The sequence below is a fragment of the Copadichromis virginalis genome, linkage group LG5 (genome assembly GCF_057382275.1).
Source record: "Copadichromis virginalis isolate Kocher_CV1m ecotype Utaka linkage group LG5, C_Virginalis_male_GT1.1, whole genome shotgun sequence".
Classification (NCBI taxonomy): domain Eukaryota; kingdom Metazoa; phylum Chordata; class Actinopteri; order Cichliformes; family Cichlidae; genus Copadichromis; species Copadichromis virginalis.
In genome coordinates this window covers 5,276,253-5,295,164 of record NC_140622.1, presented here as the reverse complement: position 1 = coordinate 5,295,164, position 18,912 = coordinate 5,276,253, and the positions used below count along the sequence as shown (strand labels likewise).

Below are 18,912 nucleotides of genomic sequence, written 5' to 3'. Positions count from 1 at the left end.
CATCCCAGTGTCACTTGAACACAGCATGTACAGAGCTGCTGTGGTCCTTAGGATTGATTCTCAGTTTGAATCCATGTCCTGCCAGAACTGGTTGAATTTGGTTATTTTTTGTTATCCACTGGATCAGTGGGCTTTTTTCAGCTCGTGGATTCTTGTATCTCACAGAGTAGAAATGCTACACGAGGAGCCTGTTATAAAACTAGCTCCCTAATTGGTCAGTATTAAAAGGTGTACCATGTGTGAGCTGCCAGAAGAGAAAACGATCCTCACTGCCACTACTGTAGCTGTCAGGCTATCACACTACCAGCTATAGGTACATTTAACTCATGCAGCTCCATGTTACAATATTATTATTACATTAGTAATAAATAGTTATATTTCCATTTATATCCTCTGGAACTAGAAATCATTTAGAGCCAGGCAAACACAGGCTGATGGGAGAAACCACAGTGTGGATGTGTTTCTGTTGCCATCTTTCACGCAGATATTGTGCTATGCTAGGACATGACAGGACACAAGCCAGTCACTCTCATCTTGATACCCTCACACTTAAACCCACTGACATCGTACCCACATGCCCAGGTACACCAAATGTAGCAGCTCAACTGATAAGGGATAACTTGGGAGTGTTTTGGTATGTGAGGAGACTATTATTACAGCCAGAGTGGGGATATCTACAGATTCTGTCATGAAGATTTTCTTCAGAGAAACTTCTAGGAACTTGATGTGGATGATCATGTGGAGTCAACAGAAACCACAATAAGAAATGTGGATCTGTAAACAAAGACCGTCATCCTCAAATCCGTTTTGCGTCTCGACTAAAGTGAAGACGTAGACCTACCATCTTGCTCTCCTCCCTGCTGAGATTGGAGGGGACGAGGTCCTGGACCACCAAACACTGCTGCTCCATGTCAAAACTCCACAACCATTGCCCTGGGTAGCTCCCACGAGCACACTGTGACTGCAACACACACCTGCAGGGAAAGCAGAGTTAATTATATTCACTGTTTTGCAAGCTGAAGCAAGGCTCCCTAACTCCATTACATATGTCAAAAACACAAGCAGAAGGCCAGTTTCTATCTAGAGTTAAACTAAACGTGGCTCAACCTGTTAGTAGTGGGAATGTACAGCAGCAGCACAAAAAGCAAAATTGCTCATCTTGTTCAAATAAGATTCAGTCCAGTAGTATTTTATTTAAATAGATAAATACTGAAGTAGTTAACGTGCAAACGCTTGTAGGGCAGGTGGTAAGGCAGAGCAAAGGAGAGAGCAGGGAAGGAGAGTCTGACAGAACAGAGAGCGGCACTTTAATCATATTCAGACACAATCCCACCGGAGCAAACCGACTTGGCGAAACACTTCAAAAACTAACAAGCTTGCCAGGAGGTTTCTTGTTTGCTACCATTTTCCTCACATGCTTGCACTGATCTTTATTTTAACCCGTTTGTGCCCAGATTTTTTTCAGAGTTGTAAGGCATATCATTTTATCAGTTGAGTCCCTCTGAATCATGTTATGTATTTATTTTTTCCATTTTGTACTTTTTTTTGAAGAAAATAGCATTTTTATGACTGGCAACAATTGTTGCCAGTAGTCACACAGCTTGTCACTAGGTCAAATGTCACCTAATAATAATAATAGAGAAGTAATAATAATATAATAAGAACAAAATAATAATATAGTCATAATAAATAATAACAAAAAGGTGGAGCCTCAGGTTCCCCCTGTATAAAATTCAAAACATCAAACAATTTGAACTGATTTCTTTATTCTCAATTTTTTTATACTCAAAAACTCAACAAACATTTTTTTCTTAGAACCTCTAAAAACATATATACATATATAACATATTTCTTCCCATACATTCCATCATCTTTCATGCATGTTCTACTCAGTGTGGTACTTCTTGAAGCACTCCACATGTAGTGGCACATCACACTTTCCACACGCAAATGATGTGCGTCCGCCGCAGTTCTTGCATCGCTTGTACCTGCTACCAGTGTTGCAGGGCCAGTGGTTCAAATTATCAAACCTGGTGGCATCAGTTATCGCCACCGCCACTGAAGATCTTCTGCCCTGCCTACTTGGCTTTGTTCCATGGCGCAGGAGGAGGGTCTGGGCTACCAGCCTCTGGAAGGAGAGGAGATCCTTCTCCCCGCTTTTCCAGGACCTAAATGAATGACAAAACAAGCATGATAGATGCATGAATGTGCATCGTTTCATCCTTTCTACAACGTCATGCCCCATATGTAGAATGTTCTGTAAAAGCAATATCACACTTGAGTTTGTGATGTTGGTCTGGATATCATCACTGTTGCTCTTGTCGACCGAAGGGCACTAGCGATGACCTCGAGTCAAACATCACCAACTCGATTGTGATATCACTAAATAACATACAGCCTTGTGTACCTGTAATAGCACCAGCTGTTCACCATGGCACTGTTCAGGGCCCAGCTGAAGCATGGCCACCACCACTTCTTGGACCGGATGTTGACTCTGTAGCGGCTGACAAACTGGTCATGCAGGTCCACTCCTCCCATGTGTGTGTTGTAGTCCTGGATACACTTGGGCTGTCTGACCTTGTCCATAGTCCGCTTCTGTTTATTCCATCTCTTCGCCTCAGTTTCGGTGAACTCCCTCTCCATGTTCGACACCACGGTGACCACGCTGTTGTCATTCCACCTTACAATCAGCTTCTCTGCCTCAACCAGATACTCAGCATCTCCTCTGGGTGTCTTCTTGAAGGTCTGGGGTGCTGTGAGGGGAACGTTATGGAGCTGAGTTTGTCGCATCGTGCCACAGCTGCCATAGCCTCTCAGGGTCATCTCATCCACCAGGGACAGGGTTGTGAAGAGGTTGTCGTGGTAAAACTTGACTCCAGGTGGCACTTCAGCTTTCTCTGCCAGGCCAAGGCCAAGGCCAAGGCCAGCTTTGGCCGCAATTTTGATTTTTTTGAATTTCCTGTCTTGGTTCTTAGTTTTGTGGAGCATGGGCCCAACAATCTGACTGGTCACATTTTCATTTGTGCCACTGACCTTTCTAGTCTCTGTCTGACTCACTGAGGATGAGCACCCAGGATCATCATCGGGGGGATTTGGCAGCTGCATGTCCGAATTAGGTAGAAAGCCTTCACCTTTGAGTATTCTTGATGGAAGGCGGTTATGGTCACCAGTGGCCTCATCATCAGATTGGTCACTGTCACAGTCTGTGTCATGTGCGTGCATTTCTGACTCAGGCACAACTGTGATGTCCGCCACAGTTTCAGAGTCCTGCAGCATGGCCAGGATCTCTGCTACGGTGTACCTAAGGAAAGGACAACATACATGTTAGCTAGCAAGCGAATTTTAGCTAGCAAGAAAATGATGTATGGTAATGTATAAAAATCCTATACACAGAGGCCTTGAATACCTGTGAATTTATTTAGCTAGGAATTATTCTAAAAGGACTAAAATGAGCCATTGTACATCATTCTACAATTTTAAATAAGTAAATTAGGAGCAATCCTGCAGACAGTGTTTTCCTTTAGTTAGCGACATGCTATGTGCCCACTGGCAACTTTTGTTGCCACTCACAGAAATAAGCCCATGAACAAAAAAATATTTATCCTAGGTACAATTTTTTTGGGGAGGGTTACTCTAGAGACTTGAATGATTAAATAATTATAAATATGTTTGGGGGGAAAGTCATAAGAAATTTATGAAAATTACCTCTTTCCAGGATGATTTGCATCCGCCATGTCTTCAGCCAGAAAGAGCGGGAAGCAGATGATGTCATGCGATAGGAAGCACTTGGAAACGATTTTTTAAAAATCAAAACCTTTGTCTAAGTTGTCTACTAGCATATAAGTGGAAAAAGTTGCATTAGTACCTTTGAGATTTTTTATTGTGAGTCGAAAATGACAGTGATAAACTTTGGCAACAATTGTTGCCAGTGGGGCAAAACGGGTTAAGTAACACGAAATAATCTAGCTTATAATACATATCATGATGTAAAACCTGAGCAAACACTGTAAGAAAGTTTGCTTATCAAAGAAACTACGAAGGAAGTAAAACAACAAAGCTTTTCCCCCTTAATTTGTCTGGTATAATGTAGCCTCTAATGCTAGCTGATAGCTTTGCTTTTGCTTTAATTTAAGGTTCTTTTTTAAAGCCGTGTAATCCCACCGGCAACAATTGTTGCCGTTTTAACCCCCTATAACATTAGCAAAATTAAACATACTGTGTGTAGGCCAAGTCAGTAAGGAGTAAAATGCATGATCTCATTTTGCTGGGAAGAATTTGGGATTTAATGGATTCATTTAGACTTTTTCTGCATGTTGAAACTGCTAGAACTCATCTCTTACATCACAGTACAAAGTGACAAACGTGTGACCACTGTGGCTGCTGCTAAGGTAATTTAAACATTCTAAAAAAGAAAGAAGGAAAACACATTTCTGCACTTTTGGCATTTTCTTGGTTTATAATTATATTAATAAACAATAAAATGAATCAGTCTGAACTCCAAATAAATCTTGACTGTTGTATTTTATATTTAGTGTAGCCATAACTGCTGATATCGATCTCACCTTCCCTCCAGGACACACCAGCCACAGTAAGGGTCGTGGGCCAAGAGACAGGAGTGGCAGTCTGGATGCTGCTGACACTCAGCCACTGGCCTCTTCTGCAGCTGGAACCAGGACAACACAATCAAGTTCAGTCATGCAAACCATCCACACTAAGCTCCTAAAAGCTCCTGATTTTAAAAAAATAAAAAAATGAGAGAATAGGCAGCCCAGATTTCCCAGTGGTCATTAAAATAATCCCAAATACATGCCGCTTTAGCAAAAGAAGTGAGACTGGGTTAGACATGAGGTTTAAAATGATTTATCTGTAAAGAAATGAGGCTATAAGAGTTCAGTTACTGTGTGTGTACCATGTTATGGGTCATGATGAAGAGATGTTCCTGTTTCTGATCCAGGATGAGGTCTGAGCTGATGGCTGCATTCTGCTGTATGGGGGTCACAGAGTACTCCTCAACCTCACCGTTTGGCCCCAAGAACACCTGCAAACATAAATATGAACGATTAGATAACAGGTGAACCGGCTGCTGACATGAATATGCATCTCTTCACATGCTCAGTTTTAAAAAGGAAAGTGCAGTTATAATGAAAACATAAAAATAAACAGCTTATTTTCCCGTTTTATTCAGAGATGGAACTGCAAAATCCTTCAATTTAACCATTTGTCAAACTGGTAGCTCAAAATGGTCTTTTTAAGGTTGTTGATATTGAAAGGTACTCTGGATTTTTTGCAGTTAGTTGTAAATCTTTAAAACATGTAGCCCCTTTCATCCATCCATCCATCCGCTTCCGCTTATCCTTTTCAGGGTGGCGGGGGGCGCTGGAGCCTATCCCAGCTGTCATAGGGCGAGAGGCGGGGTACACCCTGGACAGGTCGCCAGTCTGTCGCAGGGCCAACACACAGAGACAAACAACCATTCACACTCACATTCACACCTAGTGACAATTTGGATTATCCAATTAACCTATCCCCACAAGCTGCATGTCTTTGGACGGTGGGAGGAAGCCGGAGTACCCGGAGAGAACCCACGCAAACACGGGGAGAACATGCAAACTCCACACAGAAAGACCCCGGCCTGATGGTGGAATTGAACTCAGGACCTTCTTGCTGTGAGGCAACAGTGCTAACCACCGTGCCACCGTGCCCCTTTTCATCATTAGTAAAATATTTTTCTAAAGCTGCAGATTCAGAGGCCTTTTTTATTCCACACGTTCCAGTCAAAACCTGATAATTACATTACCCACACTGTAAATCAGCCATAGTTCTGATATTGTTGTACCTGCAGTGACAATCTGACTTCTTTCTGTTTACATCAGCAGTTCCTTTTCCCCCAACAGCTTCTGACTCAGACTCCTTTTATAGTTTCCCTTTGATTCAATGGAAGAACTCATTTAATGGAAGAAGCCTAATCCAGTTTAACAATTATATGAATCTAAATGGTTGTGATCAGGTATTAAATATATCAAGGCCCACACAACTGATGAGAAACTAAGGTCTGACAGACGACACTGACTCATTCACATAGTTAACAAGGTTGAGGAGGTCTCTGCAGTCCATCAGTGTGCGGGCTCTACGGCTGCTGTAATGTAGGTTAACACGAGTGCACAGCCTGACCAACTGCTCCACATCAGCAGTTTGACGTTATTTACAGCAGCCATCAGATCCATTCCACCCAGTGCCACAGTCACATATTTCAGTGTGAAAGGAACAGAACAACACCTCAGCTCAGATACTCCGTCGCTCAGTCTTTTTCGAAAAACAGCTTTAGATCATCTCTAAACAGTTGAACAGAGTCAATGAGGTTCTTTCCACAGTGTTCTCTTTACTGACACACTGGAGTCTCCAGGTTTGTTACGCTTTCTTTCATGAATCACATTTTCTACAATAACACGCATACAGCTTTAAACAACACTTAAACATAGCAGCCATCAGGTCTGAAACTGAAGCTGTGTGTTCTCACACACAACAGGAACAAGAAAGGAAACATTTTCACACGGGCCCCATCAGACCTCAGTGACCGGGACACTTGCCAGGTTTAACTTCTACTTCAACTGGGTGAGATATTTTCACCAGTTTAGAGCCGTCTGTAACTGGTCACCAGCAAGAAACTCTTACATCAGCAGGCTCTAGAGATTCAGAAATGATGTGGGTGGCAGTGGGTGGAACCTGTGAAAAACACCCCAGTGTGAGCTTGCCCATCTCTCAAACTGACTGACACCACATCAGAAGGCTGCGTTTTTTCAAAACTTTGCAGCAGTTTGCATATCACACTTAAACTACCAACACGACTTATCAAACCAAAGGTTAACTTATTTGTGTTGGGGTATTTTACAACCTTTGAGTGTGAACACATCAGATTTGTTCGATTTCAGTGTGTTTTGTTCAGTACTGAGTGAATGAATACTAGCTTTGATGTTTTTATATTTATTTATGCTAGAAAGTTTAGGAGGTGTTGGTACAGAGATCACACTGCTCACACTGTGACCAATGCACTGGTTGAAGAGCAGTACAGTTTCTGTGGGTGAAGACAGCATGTATGTAAACAAAGCTACAGTGCATATGTGAAAATGGCTTATGGCTACAAAGGTTTGTCCATCCACATATATTTAATCTGAATAATGAATGACAATCAATAAAGAAAAGACATTTTCTTGGCCGTTGAGGAAATCCAAGTTCCTGATCTGACAGAGAGCCTCTCGATTTCTTTGGAGATCTAACAGATCTAAAATGCAAATGAGACTGACTTTAATCCGAGCGTCTGAACAAAAACAGATCCCGTTTGGCACCATAACACAGACAGTGTTTCTGTACAAACCACGTCTCAATTAGAAGATAATGCAGAGCTAAACCAACTCTGTTTATACCCTGCGATCATTTCTGTGCTTACACAGAGCAAAAGCTCGATTCCAAAAAAAGTTGGCATTCTGTACAAGATGTAAATAAAAACAGGATTCAGCTGTTTGGCAGATCTCACAAAGCCACATTTCATCAACAAAGAAACACAAAAAAACCAATCAAATCAAAAAAGTTTGGTATCTTGCAAAAGCTCTTAGCTCAGTTTGAATTTGATGGCAGAAAACTGTCTCAAAATAGTTGGAGTGGGGGCACCAACAGTGGTACTGAAAAGAAATGACTGGAAGCTCATTCAGTTCACTGGCAGGAACACGGCCGGGTATAAAAAGACCATCTTAGAGAGGCCAGACGGGCAAGGCTTCACCAATCAGGCCACATCTACAAGTATTTCCCATGATGCTGATGCTTGAGTTTGACTTTAGATTGTGACGCTCGCATTGGATGTGAAATGGATTTCAGTCCTTAACATTTCAATTTCATGTACTGCAAAAACAATTACGCAGTAGATGAAATTAAAAATCAGCAAATTTCAACGCACTTTGAGCACCTGCACCTAAAAACACTGTCATAGTATAAAGTCAGAATTTTGGCTGGCTTCAACAAACATACCAAAGATTTTCTCTGCATTTGGGAGTCACCACATCAGATCATCCACCACAATCGGACCCTCAGACCTTCAACCGATTCCACATGTTGGAATTTCCCCTTTTATTCATACAGTAAACACACACATATACATATATATATATACATATACATATATACATGTGATATATATATATATATATAGATATAGATATATATAGATATATATGTGTATTTTGACCGTCTGTGGCTGCACAGACAAAGTGCTCATTAATGAAACTGACACTGTCTGCTGTCATGATCAATAACTCAATTCTGAATGAGGCTCTCTGTTTTGAAGTGCATGTGTCTGCCAGTCAGCGATGACAGTGCACAAAAGTGGAGCTCTCTAAGGTTTAGCTGGGTTAGTGTGACGTAATCGTACAGAAAACATGTTAATAGGCGTCATTGTGCCGTTTCTGCTTGTGCAGGGGGCCCTGACCACAAGTCACCATTCAGGAAAACCACACAAAGAGCCAACTGTGAGCAGACGAGCTCACGATCTACAAATTCCTCGTAACAAGGGAATTGCTGGGCCAACTGATCTTGTTGCTGAAGTTACGGTTTATCAAAATAAAAACATATTTTAGATCATTCTAACATAATTCTCTGCATCTTTTAGGCTTGCCAGCAACAAACACAAAGTCGGCGTCATTCCTTCAATCGCAGACTCTAATCTTGTTGCTTTTTCTGATGGTCGTTTGCGCCAACAACAAGAATCGTCTGTCTTTCCTTGTGTATTACCAAGTTTCAACCTGATCTCCCTCAGAACCCACAGCACTGGATGACTCAGGTACCTCTGAAATCCGACTGACAGCATGTCATCTCCACCGCGCTTCACACAATCTGGTCACTGAGCCGAAAGCTTACAGTTCATTCAATATGAACTGTGTCTGTATTTCTCATGTTTGGTACCCACTGTCACAGAGCTCTGACAAGAGTTCACAGGATTGTGCCAAATATCACACACATTTGCAGCTTTAACAGGTTTAATTAAACAGGGCCAATGAGCACAGAGGTGGACATTCAGCTTTAAGATGATTTTGTTTGCTTTCAGGCTGAATGCTGTATTTTTGTAGCATCAGTAACAACACTGCTCGACACACAACAAAAACCAGCTCATTTGGGCTTCTAGTAGATATAATCCATTTTGTCCCCCTGAATCTTTTAATGCAGCCATGTTAATATGTACAACATACATAAAACAGGCAAACCAAGAAGTGGAGGGAGACCTCTACCAGGAAAGGCACATATCTCTGTCTCCAGATGCAGGAGGAAATTTTAAACTCAAAACGAGCATCTTTGAGGAAGAGGTTGGATTCTACAGCAACAAGGTTCAAAATCAAAAGTGTTTACGGACAGAAGTCATTCTCATGCTTTGCTATTTTAGAATGACACGGAGGTCCGGTTTATTAAATAATCAAATTCAAAACTTGTACACAGAGCTTAACAGTTTTATTAGACCACCACCCAGTGTAAGCTGTGTGCCACAGCTGCCCTAAATTAACAGTAATGGTGATTACCTAAATTGATTTTTACAGTTGACACCAGATATTTACATACACTGCAGAAAAAAATCTTTTTTTTCTTTACTGTCAAACATCAAATCAGTAATTTTTTGTTTTAGATTAATAAATATTAACACATTTGTTGTATTTGTGAAATGACAGAGTAAAGACAGAGAACATTGTTGTGTATTTTATTATTACTTTCACCAAAGTCAGAAGTATACACACACTAAGTTTATTAACTCCAGATTATTCCATAGAGGAAAAGGAGGGAACACCATCCTGACTGTGAAGCACGGGGGTGGCAGCATCCTGCAGACGGGACTGGTGCACTTCACAAAATACATCATCAGCCAGGAAGTTGAAGGAAGCTTGGGTGCAAATGTGTTTTCCAAATGAACAATGACCCCAAGCATACCTCCAAATTAGTTACAAATGTCTTAAGGACGACAAAGTCAAGCTGCTGAAGTAGTGTGGGCAGCACTGAAAAGGCAAGAAGGCCTACAAACCTGACCCAGTTACACCAGTTCTGTCGAGAGGAGTGGGCCAAGATCCCAGCAAACTGCTGTAGAAAGCTTGTGGAAGGATAAGGGAAACCGTTTTGGGGCAATTCTCTCAAATACAAAGGAAAGTAATAAAAAATACATTTTTTCTCTCCTTATTCTGACATGTCACAAAGACAAAAAAAAGTGAATATTTATGGATCTGAAACAAAAAGTTTACTCCAATTTGATGTTTGACGGTAAAGGAAAAAAAGTTTGTGTAAATATCTGGTTTCAACTGTATGTTTCTGTAAAGGTTAATCCACCAGCACAAGCTCTTTAATCAAAATGATATTTTTAAGGCTAAAAAATTATCATGAATTTTAATTTAGTATTTACAAAAAGCAGAAAATAGTTAATAACATCATCATTATTTTTTTAACCACATTAAATTTATTAACTTTAATTATTAAACAAAAAATAGTTTCAGTGGCTAAAAGTGATATTAGTAAAGTCCAGTTACCGGCTCACATTTGCATTTAAAAAGGTGAACTCTTAGGTTTAAATAAACAGCATTAAGCAAGAGAGGAAAGATTATAAACAAATTCTCTTATGGAGCAGTGTGGTATTAAAAACACAGAAGCACATTCATTCTCAATAATGAAAGTATCAGTGGATGGATTAGGTGTTTTTCATACTGTTTATTTTTCTGCACTGGTCTCATGTTTCAGCACACTGTTAAAAAGGTAAGACTGCTGCTAGAAACCCAACTCCACCGCCAGCAGGATGATGTTGTAGAGATTACTCCGGGTGTACCAAGTGTAGCCCGTCTGTCTGTAAACACAAAGATTTCAGACCTGACAGCAGAGAGCAGCCAGTGTCTGGAGGTGAACAGAGGGAAGACTTGAGCTCAATGTTTGCTGAGCTGATCTCTGCATATGTACACTACAGTTAATTAGGGCTGCCACGATTAGTCGACTAGTCACGATTACGTCAACTATCAAAATCGTCGACGACTGATTTAATAGTCGACGCGTCGTTTGAAGCTTTGTAAGATCCCAAAGGACGCAGGAATGAGTAGTAGGATTTAAGAGTGTAATAACGGACTGAAACAGAAGATGGCAGCACTGCATGTACAAGGATGCCAGCTACCGTTAAACCCCGAAGAAGAAGAAGAAGAAGAAGAAGAAGAAGCTGTGTCCCAGAATTCATAGCGCGGCCCAGCGCAGTTTCCAACAATGGCGGCAGTTAGTTAGTTTTAATGTTACTCTTATTATTCTTTCTGGGTCACAAAATAAACGTTTAACATATTTTCAGGCGAGAATGTAGCTGTGTAAATCTCAAATATCTGCTCAGTTTATCAGGACACCACATATTTTCAAAAGCGCTCCGACGTTTTCGGAGACATCTGTTACCTACTAGCTCGTTAGCGAGCCGGGGGCTAGGCTCACTAGCGCCGTGAGAACACCGGACTCCCCGCAAATCGTTTTCAAACCCACCGTCTTTCGCTACTCAGGTTAAATATATATGAGTCACTTAGATAACTTAAAATGTTGTTGTTTGGCTTTTTTTTTAGTATTTTATTTGTTCCTGAGTAAATCGGTTTGGCTGAGATTAAAGTTATAGTTTTTACACAGCTGAATAAACATCAAGCAGACAGCTGATTATCAGAAGTGTGAGATGCTCCAGAATATCCTCCAGTGTCCTGTTATATTTTAGATAGCAAGGAGTTTATTAAACTTCACCGAAACAATCTGCAAATTTCATTAAAATTTAACAAACTATCATCTTGTCTTTATTTTTAGTTAGCACAGACCTTAAACACTTAAAGCTGTAAGCTAATGATAGTTATATAAGAGCAGATGCTGCTGGTGCAATAAGCTGTAGTTTTACGTCTAATGGATGATCTGATTAGTCGACTAATCGCAAAAATAATCGGTGACTAGTCGACTATCAAAATAATCGTTTGTGGCAGCCCTACAGTTAATACACCCAGCATGTTACTACGGTTCAGGGTTTGAACTCAAAATAACAAGCACAAAAGAACGTTCCACCACAATCTGTGCAGAACATCAAAGTTGGCACAAAATGCTCTTTCTTAAGACCAGAATCCAAGCGCAACCTGTCTGTGCATGTCCTGAAACACGATGAGCCATGTTACCTTGTGCAAGTTCCCTTTGGAGTCTCCCAGGAAGGCGATGGTATGTCCCACTCTGCTGCTGACAGCCACAGCAGTAAGACGGGCAGAAGGGCTGTCTAATATGGTTTCTACTTCCACAGGAATCCGGCTGGCCATGGGGCTGGGGGTGTGGTCGGAGCCGCAGGGGTAGGCATCCAGGGTATTCTAACAGTGGGGGAACAGGAGAGAAAATCCGTTTGCAGTCCGTGTTACGTTCAAGCAAAACACAAATAAAGAACAAATTAAATGTAAACTCCTCAGTTAGTGTTGTGCACAAAGAAGCCCTCGGGTGAGTTGTTATTAAGCCAGTAGCCAAAAATATAACAGCAGCGCTCCTACTGCAGTAAAATCACAGCAGGATGTATTGTGAAAGGGCTGGGGTTTGGGAACAAACTAAAACTATAACACAATATTTGCTTTTTCTCCACAGTGTAGCTCTGGCGAGAGTCCTCGCTCTGGCTGCAGGGCAGTTGTTTTTTGTTCCAGGCCATTTGTTTTTCCACAAGAATGTTACATCGGGGTCATTGCTTCATCACTGGTTGTCCTAACAGTAGGAAATAGAGGGGATGAACCTGAGCCCGGCCTGTCGAGCGCTACTTGTTTTGATGGACTGCGTGTTGTTGGCTGGTGTGGTGTTATGAATAGATTCCTTTTTTGGCTTCATCCTAAGAGAAGCTCAGTAAAAACATGTTTTCAGATGTAACCACTGCACACAGCTTTGAGCCTGACTGTGAACATGTCGCTGACCATATGGGGAGCTTCACAGAGGACTGATTAAGCTAATTAAGGGCCTGCTTTGTCCACATCGGGAGAACAGAGGCATTAGGGGAAAACAAACAAAGAACACTGCATGCTAAGAATAGAGTTCTAAAGTTATGACACCCAGTCTAGGAACATGCCCTGGATGCTTGCATGCGACCTGCTGGTTTGGCTGACGAGTGCTGTGCACACTAGATCATCCGGACTTTTAGCCATAAATTATATGGACAGTAAAAGCACAAGAGAGTAACCATAAGGTCAAAAGACCACTTGAAGTGCATTCCAGCCACTAATGTCAGGCATGAGTCACAAATCCTGATCAGCATTAAAAAAAAAGCCGTTTCCAGTGGTTCAGAGCTGGTGTGAGACTCTGCCACAATGCTCCATCTGTAGCAGTGACAAACAGTGAACGGGGATGATTTGCGTGCCAGATTTGACATCCTCATCATATCACGTCTCTTTTCAGCTCCAGATGCCTCCCTACTGTTCGCCTATAACCATCTGCTTTGCTATGATTTACCTGGACTCAAAAACATCTCTCTGTCACACTATGTGCCTGTATCCCTTAATCTTGTTCTCTCTTTCGTCTTTCTTTATCCCTCTTTGTCAGGCCTTGTTAAACACTACCAACTCCACCCCACTAAGTACAGCTAATGCCTCAATCGATCCTCCCTGACCAGTAATTGTATTAAACTGCACCACCTGCTATAGATTCTCCCCTCAAGACAATCGGCTGTGTGTGGCTGCACGGGTTTCTCACATCTACTGCAAACGAGAGAACGATAACAGAGGGATGTCAAGCATTCTGTCCAAATTCAGTGTTCACAAGGATACATACAAAAAGTCAGCTGGATTTAAGAGGTCTAATTCGATACCGTCTCTTAGAAAGAAATTACATTAAATTTCAACTCCTGTCTTGTATAGAGATCCCTCTCTTGGAAGAGGACTGCTGTGCACAGATGCACTAACATTAGCTTTCACTCAGGAGAGTCATCACTAGAGTACAACAACATGTTCTTCTGCAAACAGAATGATGAAAACAAGGTGAGTGATGGTGCACTGCGTATTAGCTTTCACAGTTAATGGTTTACTGCGTTCACTTTCAGTTTGTGTGAACATTTCCATTCACAGGAAAGAAAATAGTCCAGGAACAAGGAAGGTCTTCATAACCACAAATTACATTTTTACACAATATAATGGAAGGCTATCATTATTCTTGTAGGCAGTAATTTTTCCTTTTAGCAACACCCTCTCAGACACAAACCTACAATTACACAGTGACGCGGGAGCGGAGCTCCGTCACTGAACGCTGACCACTGAGCAGCTTCACAGAAGAAACTCACTTCCTAATGCAAGTTTCACAATATCTGCACAACAAGCAAAGCAAGCAGTTTACAAGCAAAGTGCGAGCAGAAATAGCAAGCGTTTCACCCTAATTTTGTGTCTTAAATAAAACCATACGACATTAAGTAGCTGAACAAAAACCAGCTGATTCAACAGGTGAGCTCACCTCTGGCAGATTGGCACAGTTGGATTTGACGTCATATTCAATGTAGGCTGCCTCCACTCCTGCTTCTTTACCCATCTGTGTATAGCAAAAGTCTCTGGTGGAGTTGATCCTGCGGTCTACATCTTCAAGGTTAAACACGCAAAGAGCCGACTCCTCACTGGGCCGAGTTGAAGCCAAACGAGTGGAGAAAACACCAACTAGAGTCTCTGAACCCCGGCCCCCTACGTCTTCTTTGGACACGCCCAGCTGGACAGCTTGCAAGAGATTGTAAATTTTACCCGTCCTTGAACGACATGTCAGCGGTACTTCCACATAGGAGTAATAGGCCTGATCATCCAAACACACACGAGAGATGTAGGTACGGTACTCGCGCGATGGCGACTTTAGGTCCCTTCTGTAGAAAAGGAAGTACACGTGCTGACGGTGGGCGAACGAGGCAACAAAATTATGATCATACTCTGAGAGGCGGCCAGCCACGGCCAACTTGGCAGTCTCTTCGTAGGAAAAGATGGGATCCTGGGCAAGGTTTCGCGTGGAAATAGGCGGATGGCTGCTGGTGTAACCCCGACCCACAAACAAAACAGGCTGCTTGTCAGGATGAGAGCGAACCACAAGCCCAACAGTACTAACATTAGGGTGATTAGCCGCTACGTACTGAGTATCAACCGGCCTCTCTGTGGAAAAAAGCACTTGATCCACAGAATCCAGGCTACGCTTCTGGCAAATTCCTTGGTTGACACTGCCGCAGGTTATAAGTTCCATAGAGTAAGGATTGACCAACAAGAGCTTGTTGTGGTTGCTAGTTTCTCGGGCCTGAGGACAGTTGGTCTCAGTTACAGGAGGTAAGCAATCCCGGCTGTCTGTAACGGGGCCTGTGTCATCCTGTAGCTCAGGTTGGAGGAAGGGATCCAACTGGAACAGGCGATTTCGGGCCCCGACGTAGACCCGACCCACGTCGGGGTTAGGATGCAGGGCCAGGTGCTCAAACAGAGTGTCATTTCGGATAAACGTAGGATAAAAATTGGATGGGAATGAGTCTGATCCTTGGACAGTGCCTATAGGAAATAAAATTAAGGGACAGCCAGTGGCCAGCAGCAGGAGAGAAAGCAGCGTTTTGACTGCTGACAATGAAAGACGCACCATCCCCAGAGGCATGGCGGCAGAGCTGAGGGAAAGAACAAAACACAGGATGTCAAAGAATTTTCCAGACACAGAAGTTATATCATGGATTCACACATAACAGAACTTACTTTAGAAACCATCCACCCATCTATTTTTAATCTCTTTTTGACAACACAATTATGATTTGAAACACAAGACCTTACTGAACTTTAATGTTTAGCGGTATATACAGTGGGGCAAAAAAGTATTTAGTCAGCCACCGATTGTGCAAGTTCCCCCACCTAAAATGATGACAGAGGTCAGTAATTTGCACCAGAGGTACACTTCAACTGTGAGAGACAGAATGTGAAAAAAAAAAAAATCCATGAATCCACATGGTAGGATTTGTAAAGAATTTATTAGTAAATCAGGGTGGAAAATAAGTATTTGGTCAATAACAAAAATACAACTCAATACTTTGTAACATAACCTTTGTTGGCAATAACAGAGGTCAAACGTTTACTATAGGTCTTTACCAGGTTTGCACACACAGTAGCTGGTATTTTGGCCCATTCCTCCATGCAGATCTTCTCGAGAGCAGTGATGTTTTGGGGCTGTCGCCGAGCAACACGGACTTTCAACTCCCGCCACAGATTTTCTATGGGGTTGAGGTCTGGAGACTGGCTAGGCCACTCCAGGACTTTCAAATGCTTCTTACGGAGCCACTCCTTTGTTGCCCGGGCGGTGTGTTTTGGATCATTGTCATGTTGGAAGACCCAGCCTCGTTTCATCTTCAAAGTTCTCACTGATGGAAGGAGGTTTTGGCTCAAAATCTCACGATACATGGCCCCATTCATTCTGTCCTTAACACGGATCAGTCGTCCTGTCCCCTTGGCAGAAGAACAGCCCCATAGCATGATGTTTCCACCCCCATGCTTCACAGTAGGTATGGTGTTCTTGGGATGCAACTCAGTATTCTTCTTCCTCCAAACACGACGAGTTGAGTTTATACCACAAAGTTCTACTTTGGTTTCATCTGACCACATGACATTCTCCCAATCCTCTGCTGTATCATCCATGTGCTCTCTGGCAAACTTCAGACGGGCCTGGACATGCACTGGCTTCAGCAGCGGAACACGTCTGGCACTGCAGGATTTGATTCCCTGCCGTTGTAGTGTGTTACTGTCAGAGTATTTTTGCTTTTAAAGGTTTTATTATTCATATAATAATCAGCTAAGAGTGTTTATATTTCTGTTCTGTACTCAACCAGCTGCATATTTTAATTGCTGGCTCCCTACCTTATAACGGAAACTGCTTGCCTTCAAATTATCAGTCTTTGCCTTCACATTGTCACTGTTTGCCTTCACACTAGCAGGAAACCGCCACCCACGAGTAAGAAACAACCTTGTAGAGAACACGAAGTTTTTTGATAAACCACACCTGTTTTCTTGACAAGATAAGGATGATATTTCCTTTTTTGTATGCTTCATGATGTGTATAAATAAAGCCAGACTGCACCAAGGAGGTGTGTGAGTCTCTCCCTGAGTCTCTCACCCGTGCACGTTTAAAACTGCTCTAAGTGTCTGAGTGATATTTCATTGCATCTGAGTACTTTGATAATAAAATATCTTTAACATTTAATTGGTCCTTCTGAGCCGGAGTGGACATTGATATTTTTTCAATGCTCCAATAGGAGACCTTCGTCAAGTCCTGACGTCGTGAGAAGCCCACGCTGTCGACTCCTCTCCAGGCAGAGGATAAAGTCCAGAGACGTGACGTTCGGGTTCTGGCCAGCGTTCTTATAAGAGGTCCACGACTTCAGGGGTTGATGAAGGAAACCAAAGCAACCACACAATAACTCAGGTGAATATTTAGCACTCACTCACATCTTGCGCAAAACGACTGAGGCAACCTGTGGTCTGTACATTAAATAGTTTCCCGTCAATGTATGACAGATTAATTAAGTAACATTCTCGTCTGAAAAAGGACTGGTAGAGGTTACAGCTCGCCTGAAAGAGGGCTTGGAGCAAGTTTAATGTCAAAATACGACAGGATAGTAACATTCTCGTCTGAAAAAGGACTCGTAGAGGTTACGAAGCAGCTCGCCTGAAAGAGGGCTTGGAGCAATGTAGAAAGACACAGTGTTGCCCAGAATAAAAAACTCATTACGCGTATAATCTGTTGTTTTACTGTTTTGTTGGTGGAGTAAGTTGATTTTACAGCACATTAAGGAGGCTGAACTACTCCACCGAATTGTTTACCGTTGGTTGCTCGAGTTCTGGTGGAACGGGAAAAGGTTGTGTTTCATCACATAAAATTGACACCGCTTTCAAGGCTAGCTTGAAAGTAGAAGGCCGTGTCAATAGCCTCTCCCATTCCTCGTGCCAGAGAAAGCACCACGGGTGTGTATGTGTGTGTGTAAACGCAAATATATTTATAAATAAATAAATAAATAATAATAACAAGAGGAAAAAATAATAATGGGTAATAAATCAACAAAACTCACTGCTGACGAGCAGTGGCTAGAGAAAAAATGTCCAGGCGCCGGACTAATTAGCGCAAATAGATGGAGAAATCCAAAGAAACTAAACTGCCCTGCGTGGGAGGGACAATGTACTCCCTTTGCAGTGACTGCTTTAAAAGAGACCCTCCAAGCGGAACTAAACAATGAAAAAAGCTTTAAAAAGAAAGCCAAACGTCTCACAGAGTGGCAACATTTTAAAGCCTGGATGGCAGAAAATGATAAACGCACAAAGGTGCGAGAAGAGAAAAAGAAAAATGAACAAAGTAGTGAACTAAAAGATCCACAACACCCAAAACCACCTCCTCCATATGTGCCTGCCCCCGGCCCGTCTAATCAGCCAGTATCAAAAAACCCCTTCACTGACGCGCCAGGCCCATATGATTCAGCAAGACAGGCATTAAATTTAATGACAACAAATCACCATAAGGAAGACATAGGGAAAGACCCGTCAGGTAGGGATATGGGAGGACAGATTGACCCCCCAGGACCGTCAGGTCTGTTTCCAATGATAGCCACGCCCAACCCAAGATATGGCCAACTAACGGGTGGCGATAATAATGAAAGAGACAACAACCCTTTCCTATATGTTTTCAGAGCATGGTCCCAAACTGACAGATTTAATGTTTTAAAGGACGTTCCACTGTTAAATGAAGGTTTTGAGCCATGGAGGGAGGCAGTTGAGTTAATTAGAACACACTGGCACTTGAATGGCCATGAAATGCTCCAGGTAATTCAGGACTTATTAGGTCTAAAAATGGGAACAGTAAAGGGAGACTTCACGGGGTCAGATGACCAGGGTATAGCCCTGCTCCCCA

General features: G+C 42.3%; 1 protein-coding gene across 1 annotated transcript in view; it reads right to left on the bottom strand.

Annotated features, from left to right (window-relative positions):
- plxnb1b (plexin b1b) overlaps positions 1 to 18,912 on the bottom strand; it is a 110,171-nt gene that overhangs the window by 21,134 nt on the left and 70,125 nt on the right. The window contains exons 3-7 of the mRNA XM_085455604.1: positions 14,473 to 15,637; positions 12,186 to 12,368; positions 4,910 to 5,038; positions 4,563 to 4,663; positions 842 to 974 (exon numbers count right to left, since the gene is read on the bottom strand). Of these exons, the coding sequence (XP_085311730.1) occupies positions 842 to 974; positions 4,563 to 4,663; positions 4,910 to 5,038; positions 12,186 to 12,368; positions 14,473 to 15,627 (1,701 nt within the window). The 5' untranslated portion in view covers positions 15,628 to 15,637. The remainder of the gene's footprint in view (positions 1 to 841; positions 975 to 4,562; positions 4,664 to 4,909; positions 5,039 to 12,185; positions 12,369 to 14,472; positions 15,638 to 18,912) is intronic.